The following is a 12,963-nucleotide window of genomic DNA, read 5'->3' as shown; positions in this document are numbered from 1 at the left end:
GCAAAAAGGTTAGATATGAAAGTGACTGGTTCATTATTATCAGCAAAAATATAATTGGCTGTGCTTTACATCACTAGTGTGTAGATAAATAGATATCTGAACCAACTCAAAGGGTGATTGCGAGCTCGACGATAATTGTCAGAATTAAACTACATATTTCTAATAATTTTAGCAAAATCATGCCCAGTGGACACGTTTGCTGCAGAGCAGTGAAAGTAAATGTCAAAGGGAAATCAAATGTTCAAAACCCAGATCTAATTTTGATAAGATAAAGGGGAGAAATGTTCAGGGCTTTTATCCTAATCACAAGTTTAATTTACTGTCTTTTTCAGTTATTGATTACAAACCCTAAATGCTCGGTTATTTGTTCCAAAACCTTTAACAACAAATACATAATTCAAAAATCCAATCCGACCAGTTATGTCCATCTCGGCTGTCTGATTTTAATTCATACAGTCTCCATTGTCTTGAATTGGCTGGTGAGTTTAAGTTAACTTTAACTTGGGTTCTTTCTAATGTGTGGATAATCTTGTTATTGGTTTGTTTTTTATCATTATAGGGTGTCACACTGTGCCATATTTTAACTGGATAAATCAATATATTGCTATATTATATTATAAAATAATGTAAACATATGTTGCTTTTGTCTTCATGCATCAAGGCAGGTCAACACAGTTCCTATTAAACGATAATCTGATTTTAGTTTTGTACGCCACAAGCTCTATGCAGCTGGGTGTGAACATATACATTTACATTCCTTATGAAAATTGTGTGGGATATTTCAGTAGATCTCACTTTTTTTTACAACTAAATCAAGAAAAAATGAAATACTAATTCTTGAGGAAATCCAGAAAAAGATGCTTCACGTACCAAACCTGAAGTACAAAGAGGTTTTTTATTATTTGAAAAATGTTACTAAAGTTCAGCCTTTTCTATCTCAGAGTGATGCAGAGAAACTTGTTCATGCATTTGACACAAGCAGAGTTGATCACTGTAATGATCTTCTTACTGGACTTCCTAAGAAAACAGTACATGCTTTACAACTTGTACAAAAAGCAGCAGCACAGATCAAAACAAATCATCCCCACTTAGAAACTGCACTGACCGCCTGTGTCTTTTAGGATAGTGAAGTTCTGTTTAAAGCTCTAAATGGCTTTAAAGCTCCTGCTTACCTCACAGAGCATCTGTTCCAACATGTGATCTTAGATCTGCAGATACTGATCTTCTACAAACACTTGGAAAACACAGAAAACATGAGGGAAACTTAATATGCTTCTAAACTGGGAACTTCATTCCACCTTTTATGAGACTTGGCACACATTTGAAATAATTTCTTTTAATGTAGTTTTATAACAAAAATTTAATTTAAATATATCTTTTGGTATTCATCTTTTTAATTTGATATATGTCATTGCTTTGTATGATTTTAACATAATACTCAATTGAATAATCATTAAAATATTCACACAATTTCTATAATTGTTGGGGAATTCAATCCTTGAATGCCTGTGAACTTTAACCCTTCAGGCCGCATTAAAAACTACCATGTTTCTGTGATGGGGTCACCACATGGGCTCAGGAAAACTTATCAATAAACCCCGTTTGTCACTGTATCCACAAATGTAAGTTAGGACTGAACTGTGCTCAGCAGAAGTCACATGTCAACAACTGAAATTGATGCACAGAGGAAATGTGTATTGTGGTCTGACAAGTCAGCCTTTCAGACTGATGTGGTGTTCTCTGGGACGAAGAAGAAAAGGACCACACCAAAAAACATTCGGCGGCATAATCAGAGCATGTGCAGGGGCTAGACCAGTCTGCCTGCACTCCAGAACCGTCTCTCATTTAAAACGTACAGCTTCAAAATACAAAAACAGAAGAATGGAAAAAGTTACGCTTTCAAAACTGGACCAGTTTGTGTCTTCAGTCCCCACATTTATGAAATGTTTTTAAAAGTAAAGGAGATGTAACACCGTGGTAAATATGCTCCTGTCCCAGCTTTTTGTCCTGTGCTTTACATTTGTTTCATATATTTACACAAAATAATAAAGTTCATAAAAATAAAAAAACAGGCAAAGTTAAAGAAAAAAGTTTCTGCTTTGCTGCTGGCAATGATGTGTGAACTGCCTACTTCCACACATAAAGACATCAAAGGTAAGATATAAATGGCCCATAAACATCTTACATGCCTGCTGTGGCTGCATGTTTTAGTTTAGTATGCTTGGTGGTTTGGGTTTTTAAGTTCACTGATGTTGTGAATTTTATTATTGGTGCTGTAATTTCTCAAAAGTCTCAAAACCAATTTCAGAGAACTGACAGAACATTAAAAAGACATTGAGACGCAAGCAAAAAGGTTAGATATGAAAGTGACTGGTTCATTATTATCAGCAAAAATATAATTTTTTATAATGGTTGTGCTTTACATCACTAGTGAGATGTAACACAGTGGTAAATATGCTCCTGTCCCAGCTTTTTTGGTCTGTGCTTTACATTTGTTTTCGTATATTTACACAAAATAATAAAGTTCATAAATAAAATAAAGTTCATAAAGTATAAAAATCTAATATTGAGTTTTTGCACTGTTTTCAATTTAATACAGGTCAAACTGAATTAACAAATCACTGATTTCTGCTTTTATTAGCATTTCACCAACTTTTTTGGAATTGAGTTTGTGTATTGAAAGTGTCCACTTTTAATGCTGCATGGAAAATGGTACCTTAAAAGGACTGAGCTGAGTTTTACTGAGCTGAACTGAAGCAGGAGCATGGCCTACACAGAGTGTAACACTGCTGCTCAAGAAAAAAATAATCTCCATTTTTAGTTTTCTACATCATTTGAGCTCAGCAGCTGCCCTGTGAGATTTCATGATGAGGGGACCAATCAAAATGCTCCAAAAGTGCTTGGAATAAAATGTCTTTATCAACTTACATTCGAAGTAAAGAACGTTTTTGCCCTCTCCTGTAAAGTTACTGCTTTGGAGATACTTGCTTTTCTTTGGACAGTGACTATATACATGACTGATATACTACATCTTCTCTATCTCAGCCTTTGTCCCTCTCTTGACCACAGAGAGTTTAGAAGAAACACACATCTAACTTGCCTCCTAGACCACACTGCACCGCAGTAACGTGAAGTACCACCTTTAATCACACTTTTTTTTGCCACAAAAAATAACTTCGAAACAAGCTACAGAATTTCCCACCTCCCCCTCCCTTCCCCCCCCTTCCCTCCTCAGAACCTTCATATATACAGCCTAGAACCCTTCTGGTCATTTGGTTACCTGAAGAATAAGCTGAGCGTACTGCACGATCATTCAAGACCCACATAGCAGACAACAGCAAGGTAAGTGCTAAGAAGGCCAAAATGATTTTTTTATTAATTTTCAAAGTACATATATTATACATTTTATATTTTATACATTTTATGTATAATTATACATATAATAGTACTTTACTTAGTGGGGTCCAGTATAATTGTCAGGCTTTTCAAGTTTTTAGTGTGCTGCTTATGTGTAATACAATTTTGCAAAGTATATAAATATATCTGAAAATGAAATATAAATGTAACGTATGTACAAATAATATGTATGTAAACATTCTGTCACATTTTAGCAATAAGAGAACCCAAAACTTTTATAACATATACTGTACATATATATATATATATAGATATATAGATAGATATAGATATATATAGATATAGATATATATAGATAGATATATATAGATAAATATATATATACACACATACATACATAGAGTGTGTATGTATATATATATATATATATGCATACATACATACATACATATATATATACATACATACATACATATATATATACATACATACATACATATATGTGTGTGTATGTGTATATATATATATATATATATATATATATATTCTTTAAAAATGAATAAAAATTCATTTTGGCATTCTCGTGCAGTACACTCAGCTTATTCTAATAATAAGAGAACCCAAAACTTATATTACACACACACACACACACATATATGTATATATATGTATGTATATATATATATATATATATATATATATATATATGTATATATATATATATATATATATATACATACATATATATACACTCAGACACAGCAGTGCTGCTGGAGTTTTTAAACACTGTGTCCACTCACTGTCCACTCTATTAGACACTTCTAATAGACACTTGTCAGTCCACCTTGTAGATGTAAAGTCAGAGACGATAGCTCATCTGCTGCTGCACAGTTTGTGTTGGTCATCCTCTAGTCCTTCATCAGCGGTCACAGGACGCTGCCCACAGGACGCTGTTGGCTGGATATTTTTGGTTGGTGGACTATTCTCAGTCCAGCAGCGACACTGAGGTGTTTAAAAAATCCACTCAGACCAGCGCAACACACACTAACACACCACCACCACGTCAGTGTTACTGCAGTGCTGAGAATGATCCACCCCCCAAATAGTACCTGCTCTGTGAGGGTCCATGGGGGTCCTGACCACTGAAGAACAGGGTAAAAGGGGGCTAACAAAGTATGCAGAGAAACAGATGGACTACAGTCTGTAACTGTAGAACTACAAAGTGCACCTATATAGTAAGTGGAGCTGATAAAATGGACAATGAGTGTAGAAACAAGGAGGTGATCATAATGTTATGCCTGATCAGTGTATGTGTATATATATATATATATATATATATGTATACATACATGTGTTATATAAGTTTTGGGTTCTCCTATTACTAAAATGTGACAGAATGTTTACATACATATTATTTGTACATACGTTACATTTATATTTTATTTTCAGATATATGTATATACATCCCAAAATCGTATTACACATAAGCAGCATATTGACAACTTAAAGCCTGACAATGATACTGGACCCCACTAAGTAAAGTACTAAGTAATACTAAGTACTAAGTCAAGTATGAACTTGTTTTAAAATAAATATTTTTGGTCTGAATCCCATTTCCCACAGTCATTACCATAACTCTTAACACTATTTTGATTTCTTGGTAACACTTTATTTGGATGGTCCACCGTAGATGCTTTATAAATGCTCAGTGTATCTTTAAGTAACATTCAACTAAATTTCCAGTAAATACAACTGAACTTCAAGTCCAGTGTGAGAGAGTTTATTAAACCTATCCCTAACCCCAACCCTAACCCTAAAGCAAAAACCTACTCCTAACCCTAAACCTAATGCTGTTAATAATCAACTGATTATCACCAGAAAGGTTGTTAATGATTTAAGGATCTGTAGAGCATCTACAGGGGACCATCCCACATGAAGTGTGACCGATTGCTCATACAGCTACATGATGACAGACATTTTCTCAAACTTCATAAGGCATCTTTAATAATATCGGTAATTGTTTCTTAAATAAAGAAGATTCTTGAACAGTGTTTCGTCCTAGTCTAGAGGGCCACGGCACAGTTTCGGGAGTTTTCTCCAGGAAAGGCACTGAACTGCTCAGCTGTGTGATCATTCAGCATTTGAGTCAGACTACAGCTGCAAGTCAATGACCTCTTTAACAAATACAGCTACCACTACAGCTCCTATTCAACAGTTTGAGCTTGGGGCGAGGTGGAAGAACCGCCCCAAAACAGTGAACGCAGCTCTGTACGTGTAGAATTCAGACTGATGGGTTCGAAGCATGAATGGATATAGATAAATATAGATATCAATAAAAGTCTTAGGCACCTAAGCACATTGTATAAAACCATTTCCCTTTGCCTTAATTGTGTTTGTGCCAGGAAAAACACCTTATATAATCAGAAAAAATGCAAATAAACATTGATACAGTAAAACTAACAAGACTTTCTTGTTTTAAAAAAAAGTAGTTGATATTTTGAAAAAAACGTTGCTTCCAGATTTCTCGTGTCCCCTGCCATAGTACAGGTTTGTTACATTTATTCAGCGGCACTTTTGGATATAGGATGCTATACATTTCATACCCGGCATCTTTAAGGAGGGGTCTGGAAATGGTTAAACAAAGTCTGATATATGTAAAATCACTACAAACTGTTTTAATTTTAGTTATATTTGGGCCTATGTTGTTTTAGTCTGCTGGTTGGGTTGGCGTTGGCCTTTTCTATACGTAGGATCTTTGAGGATGTAACAAATATACACAGATAAACCGGTTTTAATTCTAGTTTTCTCCACTTTTGCACAATAATATGTAAAGATTGAAGCGTTAAGGGTGAATCAAGTAGAAAAGTAGCAATAATAGCAAGGCACTATTTGTTACTCTTCGTATTATCATTATTATTATTGTTATTATTGTTGTAGTTGCTACCATTATTGAGTAACCACTATAAAGTGTTCAGTAACTACTATGTAAAGAACGGACGCTATGCATTTAAATAAGTAAGGAATCAAAGTTCCTACATATCAGTTTATGAGGCTACAATAAAAGCCTTAACTCTTGTACTCTTGGGCCAGGTCAGGCGAAACTCAGCAATGCTGCAGGCAGTTACCCTCTGGGTGATGCTTGCTGCTACCCTCCCGCCGCTGACAATCCCGGCGTGCTACAAGGGTACATCAGCTCAGTGTCAGGATGCGGAGTTCGCTCCTGGATCCGACCTGGCAGGGGAAGGCTTCGACATCACCAAGATGCAGCGAAAGGGGGCCTTCGTCATCGATATGAGCACCTGGATGCTGACGGACAAAACCTGCACCCTCTGCAGAAACCCCTACATGAAGGGGAAGAAGCAGAAGCTGCCGCTTTCAGTGGTGGACTGGAGACCCAGCAAAAAGTGCACCATGAAGTTGTCCAGCTCAGTTTACCAGTCCAGCGAATCCCTGCTCAGCTCCAGCACCTCTGCTGTCGACAACAACTGGAAGGTAAACTTGGGGATCGATGATATAAGAGGTAAGGGGTCACTGATGCTGGCCGGCACTAACTCAAAGCTGGCTCAGTATTCGATGGAGAAAACCAAAAAGGACAAGTTCAGCTTCACAAGTCATGCGGTCTCGTGTGGATACTACAGGTAAGACAAGAAAACCTGTCTTTGTATTTTTGTGCATTTTATCAGAAACGTAAATCTTGCTTGTGTACAGTTAGAGACTGTAGCACATCTGTTGTCCAGTTTGTGTTGTTGTCACCCTTTAGCCCATCATCAGTGGTCAGTTTCTGACCACAGAGCCGCTTTTGGCTGGATATTTTTGGGTGTTGGACCACTCAACTTAGCAGTGACAATGACATGTAGAAACTGCTGTGGTGAGAATGGTCTAATGATACCTGGTCAACAGCGGCCCTGAGGTAGAGTAGAGGGGGTGCTGCTCATGACAACAGATAGGCTACATTCTGTAATTTTACACCTGTAAAGCTATTTGAGCCTGTATTTAGTGTTTATTAACGCTAATTCCTCTTCGTATCCATGTAGTTACAGAGTTTCGAGCCGTCCTGCTGTGCACCCCGAGCTGACGTATGAAATGGACAGGCTTCCCGTGAAATATGACAACAAAACCAAGTATAGCTATTACAAACTCATCGACAAGTTTGGGACTCATTACATCACAAAGGTAACAGAAAACATTCTCCCTCTCTGTTTGTGAAATGACACTAATTCAGATACTAAATTTTGCACAGTTGAACTTGTCTTGTAGACTATAACTACATAAATTAATACGGTAACACTTTCTTTGGAGTGGTCCTTTGTAGATGATTAATAAACTCTTAACAGATTATCAGTAACACATCAATAACATATCAGTGAAGCAGCAGTAGTGAAGCAACTGAATACACTGGAGAAAATATCTTGTAGATGTTCTGTTGATACATTACTTACATTAAATATATGTATTGTTAATATGTTACTTCCATTACACAAAACCTAACCTTACCCAAACCTAATCCTCACCCTGGCCCTAATCCTAACCCTCATATGTTTTGACATTTGAGAGTCAGTTGAGTGTTTATTTCATTGAAAAAGGACCAATAATACAGCAGTATTATGTACAAGTTTGAAGACTCCTGGTCGTATTACGTTTTGTTGATTTTCTAAGTGAAAATAAGTTTCTCTATCCTCTAGTTCAGAGGTCGGCAACCCAAATGTTAAGAAGAGCCATTTTGTCCTTTAAAAAAAAATAAACCACCTTGGGAGCCACAACATTTATGTCCATTTTACCATCTTGGCTGTAAATGTGTCTCAGTATGTGCTGATGTCCTAGTGTAGGCTAAAAATATAAAATAAACAAAAACGCAGACTTACTTTGCTCTGCTTTAAGCTTTAGCTCAGCTATAGCTGCTTTTCTCGCATCTCCAGCAGGAAACTTTTCCAAAAGTAAAACAGTTTCTTGTAAAACGTCGCTCAATGTTTGACTTTTTACGAGTCTGAAGTCGGCCTCTCATTCTCCAGCTTCTTGTTCTAATTTTCCCGTTCCACCTTAAATGCTGCTTGAGATCCCAGAATGTAACTGCTGCACCATTTAAGGTGGAATGGGACAATTAGAACAAGAAGTTGGCGAACGAGAATCTGACTACAGCTTTGCGACTTTTTAGTGTTTCTCATTGCAGATTAAACATATCAGGAAACCAGCTGGAGGGATTATAAATGCAAATAAGTCAATTCGTCTCCAAATTATCAATGTTTGTCTTAAATCTCTCTCTGTTCGCCTTTTCGTTGGCTACTAGCTAGGTGAAAATGTTGTCTGCGTTGCTATGGTAACCAGCAGTCTGCGTGCCAATCTTCAGGGTTAAAGGGTGCATAGAGCTTTTCTATATATATATTATTATATTATTATATATCTCTAAGTTCAACATATTTTGCAAAATAAACCATATAATATAAATAGAAATATAATAAATTAATATAATGTAATTTTAATGTAACTTTGTGCAATACCTAAAACCGTGCAATATGCTTGGACTTTGTGCAGTACTTTAGCTGTGTAATATTTTTGGCCTTTGTTGTAGAATCATGTCTATTATCTAATCATGTCTATTGTCTTATTGTCACATGTAAGCACTGTGTTATGGCAATGGCACTGTTTGTGAGCCCTGTAGGAATCACTAACACAGAGACCTCAAATTCCTTGTGTGTGCAGCACACTCGGACAATAAAACTGATTCCGATTCTAATAAAACATGCCATAACTTTTGCACAGACCACATTTTATGTTGTAATTGTTCCCCAGTTTGTTAAATTCGGCAGATAAACAGTAACTGCGCATTAAAATGAGCAGAAATGTGCTCTCTGCAGAGGATGGGTTCACTTATCTTCATTTAGAAAATCAACAAAACGTCACTTGACTGGGCGCCCAAACTTTTGAATCCAACTGTATGCCAATGCCCAATACATTAATATTAATATATTTGTTACATAAACCCAAATAACCAATATCGAAAGAGGTACATATAGTTAACCTTTCTATTCAGTTTACCTCCTAAATTCTCAGGAACTGAACCAACATACTGACCCTCAGAGTCAATAAACGCTACGTACCCTTAAAGCACTTGTAAAGTTGACCCGCTGTATACAGGTGACCCTGGGCGGATCCATCCAGGCAGTGACCAGCATCCGGCAGTGTCACGCGGCCCTGCAGGGTCTCAGTCTGGACGAGGTGAAGACGTGTCTGGACGTGGAGGCGTCCGCCAGCATGAGGGGAAAGATCAGCGTAACAACAGAATATCATCACTGTCGGAAAGTCGAGGACAAAACTCTGAACAAGAAGAGCTTCTCCAGCAGCTTCAGCGACAGGTCTGTGCATATTGTGTTGTCCTCGGAGACCTAGAGAGATCTTACAACACTGTTTACCTCGATTTGCCTCAATGTACATGCACATATACACAGGGGCGCGGGAAGAGGGGGAGCTGAGGGGGCTGCAGCACCCCCAGATTTCTGGATTGCGATTGCTAAAAACAATTCTCTTATTTTCTTATTTTTTTGGATCCGTCCAAGCAGTAACCAGCAAGCTTTCGAAAATCTGGCCCAAGGAGTAGCCACGTACATTACAGTAGGCCAAATCGCTTCCCTCACCAACTGCTACACAGTTTTGAGTCCAGAGTAAAACGTATGCAGTTGTTGGCCAGTTTTGTGCCTAATATTGTTTTTTTAACTTTACAACCCACGTTACATTAGGTAGCATGGTGCTTGACTATGGAAGACGCAGTTGGTTACCAATCTGCAAATCAACAGTTTGATTGGCCACTGCTCAACTCATTTGCATACATATACTCCAGAAGAGAGAGGGTAGAGAACTCCTGGTGTTTGATGGGCCATATATCACTGTTGTCAGAACAAAACCTTGTATCTCCAAAATAGTAACTTTACAGGAGAAGGAAAAAACCTACTTTACTTTTAATGTAAGTCAATGGAACCAGACTTTTTTCAAAGTTGTTTTGGGCCGTTTTTTTTTTTGGTCGATTTTTCATTAAATTTCCACACAATGTAACAAACAACAGGTATTTTCAAATAATGTCAAAAACAGAAAAAATGGAGATACGAGGTTTTCTTCCGACATGTGATATGTAGATAGCCCCATCACATTATAGCATGGTATGACATGATCCGTTTGATGTAAACTATGCAAAAAATTCAAATAAGCAAATAAGACATTATTTTGTTGGATGTCAATGTATATGTCATGTCTATGTACCTTAAAATTTCTAAAAAACTAAAAACACTTCACCCTTGCATATCACTGCTGTTGGAACAAAACCTTGTATCTCCAAAAAGGAAACTTTACAGGAGTAGGAAAAACGCTCTTAACTTTTAATGGAAATGAATGGAGAAATAGATTTTTCCAATTAAATTTGGATTATTTCTGTTGGTCTGTTCATCATGAAGTTGTGACACAACATAAAGGCCAACTGCCTTTTTAAAACTAAGTCAAAAAATGAAAAATGGAGATACGAGGTATTCTCCCGACACCAACGATATACACGATGAATTAATACATGCGGTAATTTCTATATAATGATAACAATGTAATATCAGTATACAAGGTACCAAAAAATATTTCATTCATGATTTAAAAGTATTTTGACAACAACATAAAGTTATTATAAAATTTTAAATAATATACTTCTATTGTCTATATCACTGCTGTTGGAATAAAACCTCGTATCTCCATTTTTTGACGTAGTTTTTGACATAATTTGAAAACGCCTGTTGTCCTTTACACTGTATGCAAATTTCATGATAAACGGACCAAAAGAAACGGCCCAAAATGACTTGGAAAAAAGTCTGGTTCCATTGACTCCCATTAAAAGTAAAGTAGGTTTTTTCTTCTCCTGTAAAGTTACCATTTTGGAGATACGAATATTCTTGCGATATACAAATATTCTTGTTGAATTATCTGTCTCGAGATTTAACCAGCACCCTGCATTTTTTCCCAACTTCATTCGTCATGCTGTTTTGTCCTAAAAGGGTCACCGACGTCATTGGTGGACACACTGAGAACGCTGAGCTTCTATTCTCTTCGGATAAAGACCCTGCTGCCTACAAGGATTGGCTCTCCTCCCTGCCCCAACACCCCGAGATCATCTCCTACTCCCTCGACGCCCTCCATGAGCTGCTGCCCGAGAACAAGCCCACTCGGGAGCATTTACGGAACGCCATTAAAGACTACATCCTGCAGAGAGGCCTGGTGAAAAACTGCTCGAAACCTTGCAAAGCCGGCATCAAAACCGACCCCAAGGAGCCGTGCATCTGCAGCTGCCACAACAACGCGGGGGTCAACAATGACTGCTGTCCCGCCCGCCGTGGACTGGCCAGAGTCACTGTAATTGCAGTCAGAGCAAGCGGCTTGTGGGGAGATTACTTCTCACAGACCGATGGATACGTCAAGGTCCTGCGCAATGGCAAGATCGTTGTGGGAGAAACACCTGTGATCTGGAACCGAAATTCACCCAACCTGGAACTGGAAGTTCAATCTTGACATTAACGACCTGACTCAGTTCACCTCTGTGAAGTTAGAGACGTGGGACCGCGACAACAAATGGGATGATGACCGCCTGGGGGCCTGCCAGGTCCAGCTAAAAGCTGGGGTACAGGACAACTTCTGTCACCTGAACCACGGTCTTCTGTACTACAAAGTCATAGTGACTTGCATTCCAAGTTTAACTGGCCCCACTTGCTCTAAGTATGTGCCCTCACCCATGTCCTCTCAGCTGGAGAAGGTGTATGTTTCTCGCCACGCCAGGCCCATTCCAAAAGACATGCTGCTGGAGATGGGGGTGCTTTTAGACGAGCGCAGTTTCAATTCCAGTCAGAGTCATGAGTTTCACACGGTTCAGAAAACTAAAGGCTTCATCCTGTGAAGTAGTCGGGTACTTTGTGACATCGGTGTCAGATCAAAACCCCGTATGGTTTCCATATCATTTGAAAATGCCAGCTGTCCTTCATATATATATATATATATATATATATATATACACACACCGATCAGGCACAACATTATGACCACCTCCTTGTTGCTACACTCATTGTCCATTTTATCAGCTCCACTTACTATATAGTTCTACAATTACAGACTGTAGTCTGTGACTTTAACCCTGTTCTTCAGTGGTCAGACCCCCATGGACCCTCACAGTGCAAGTATAATTTGGGTGGTGGATCATTCTCAGCACTGCAGTAACACTGACATGGTGGTGGTGTGTTATATGTTGCGCTAGTCTGAGTGGAACAGACACAGCAGTGCTGCTGGAGTTTTTAAACACCTCAGTGTCACTGCTGGACTGAGAATAGTCCAGCAACCAAAAATATCCAGCCAACAGTGTCCTGTGGGCAGCGTCCTGTGGGCAGCGTCCTGTGGGCAGCGTCCTGTGACCACTGATGAAGGACTAGAGGATGATTAGCTCATACTGTACAGCTAGAGATGAGCTATCGTCTCTGACTTTACATCTACAAGGTGGACTGACAAGGTAGGAGTGTCTAATAGAGTGGACAGTGAGTGGACACAGTGTTTAAAAACTCCAGCAGCACTGCTGTGTCTGATCCACTCGTACCAGCA

At 38.2% G+C, this 12,963-nt stretch overlaps 1 protein-coding gene across 1 annotated transcript; it reads left to right on the top strand.

Annotated features, from left to right (window-relative positions):
- Positions 1–2,959: 2,959 nt before the first annotated feature.
- LOC118821235 (perforin-1-like) lies at positions 2,960–12,351 on the top strand. The gene is given in 6 exon segments (XM_036589764.1): positions 2,960–3,342; positions 6,448–6,995; positions 7,392–7,530; positions 9,490–9,707; positions 11,379–11,883; positions 11,885–12,351. Coding segments are annotated over 5 exon segments (1,779 nt in total). The 5' UTR covers positions 2,960–3,342; positions 6,448–6,465; the 3' UTR covers positions 12,272–12,351.
- Positions 12,352–12,963: the final 612 nt, after the last annotated feature.

This window comes from Colossoma macropomum, unplaced genomic scaffold, assembly GCF_904425465.1.
Source record: "Colossoma macropomum unplaced genomic scaffold, Colossoma_macropomum, whole genome shotgun sequence".
In the NCBI taxonomy this organism is placed as follows: domain Eukaryota; kingdom Metazoa; phylum Chordata; class Actinopteri; order Characiformes; family Serrasalmidae; genus Colossoma; species Colossoma macropomum.
The sequence above is the reverse complement of the archived record's forward strand: the minus strand, read 5'-3'. Positions and strand labels throughout refer to the sequence as shown.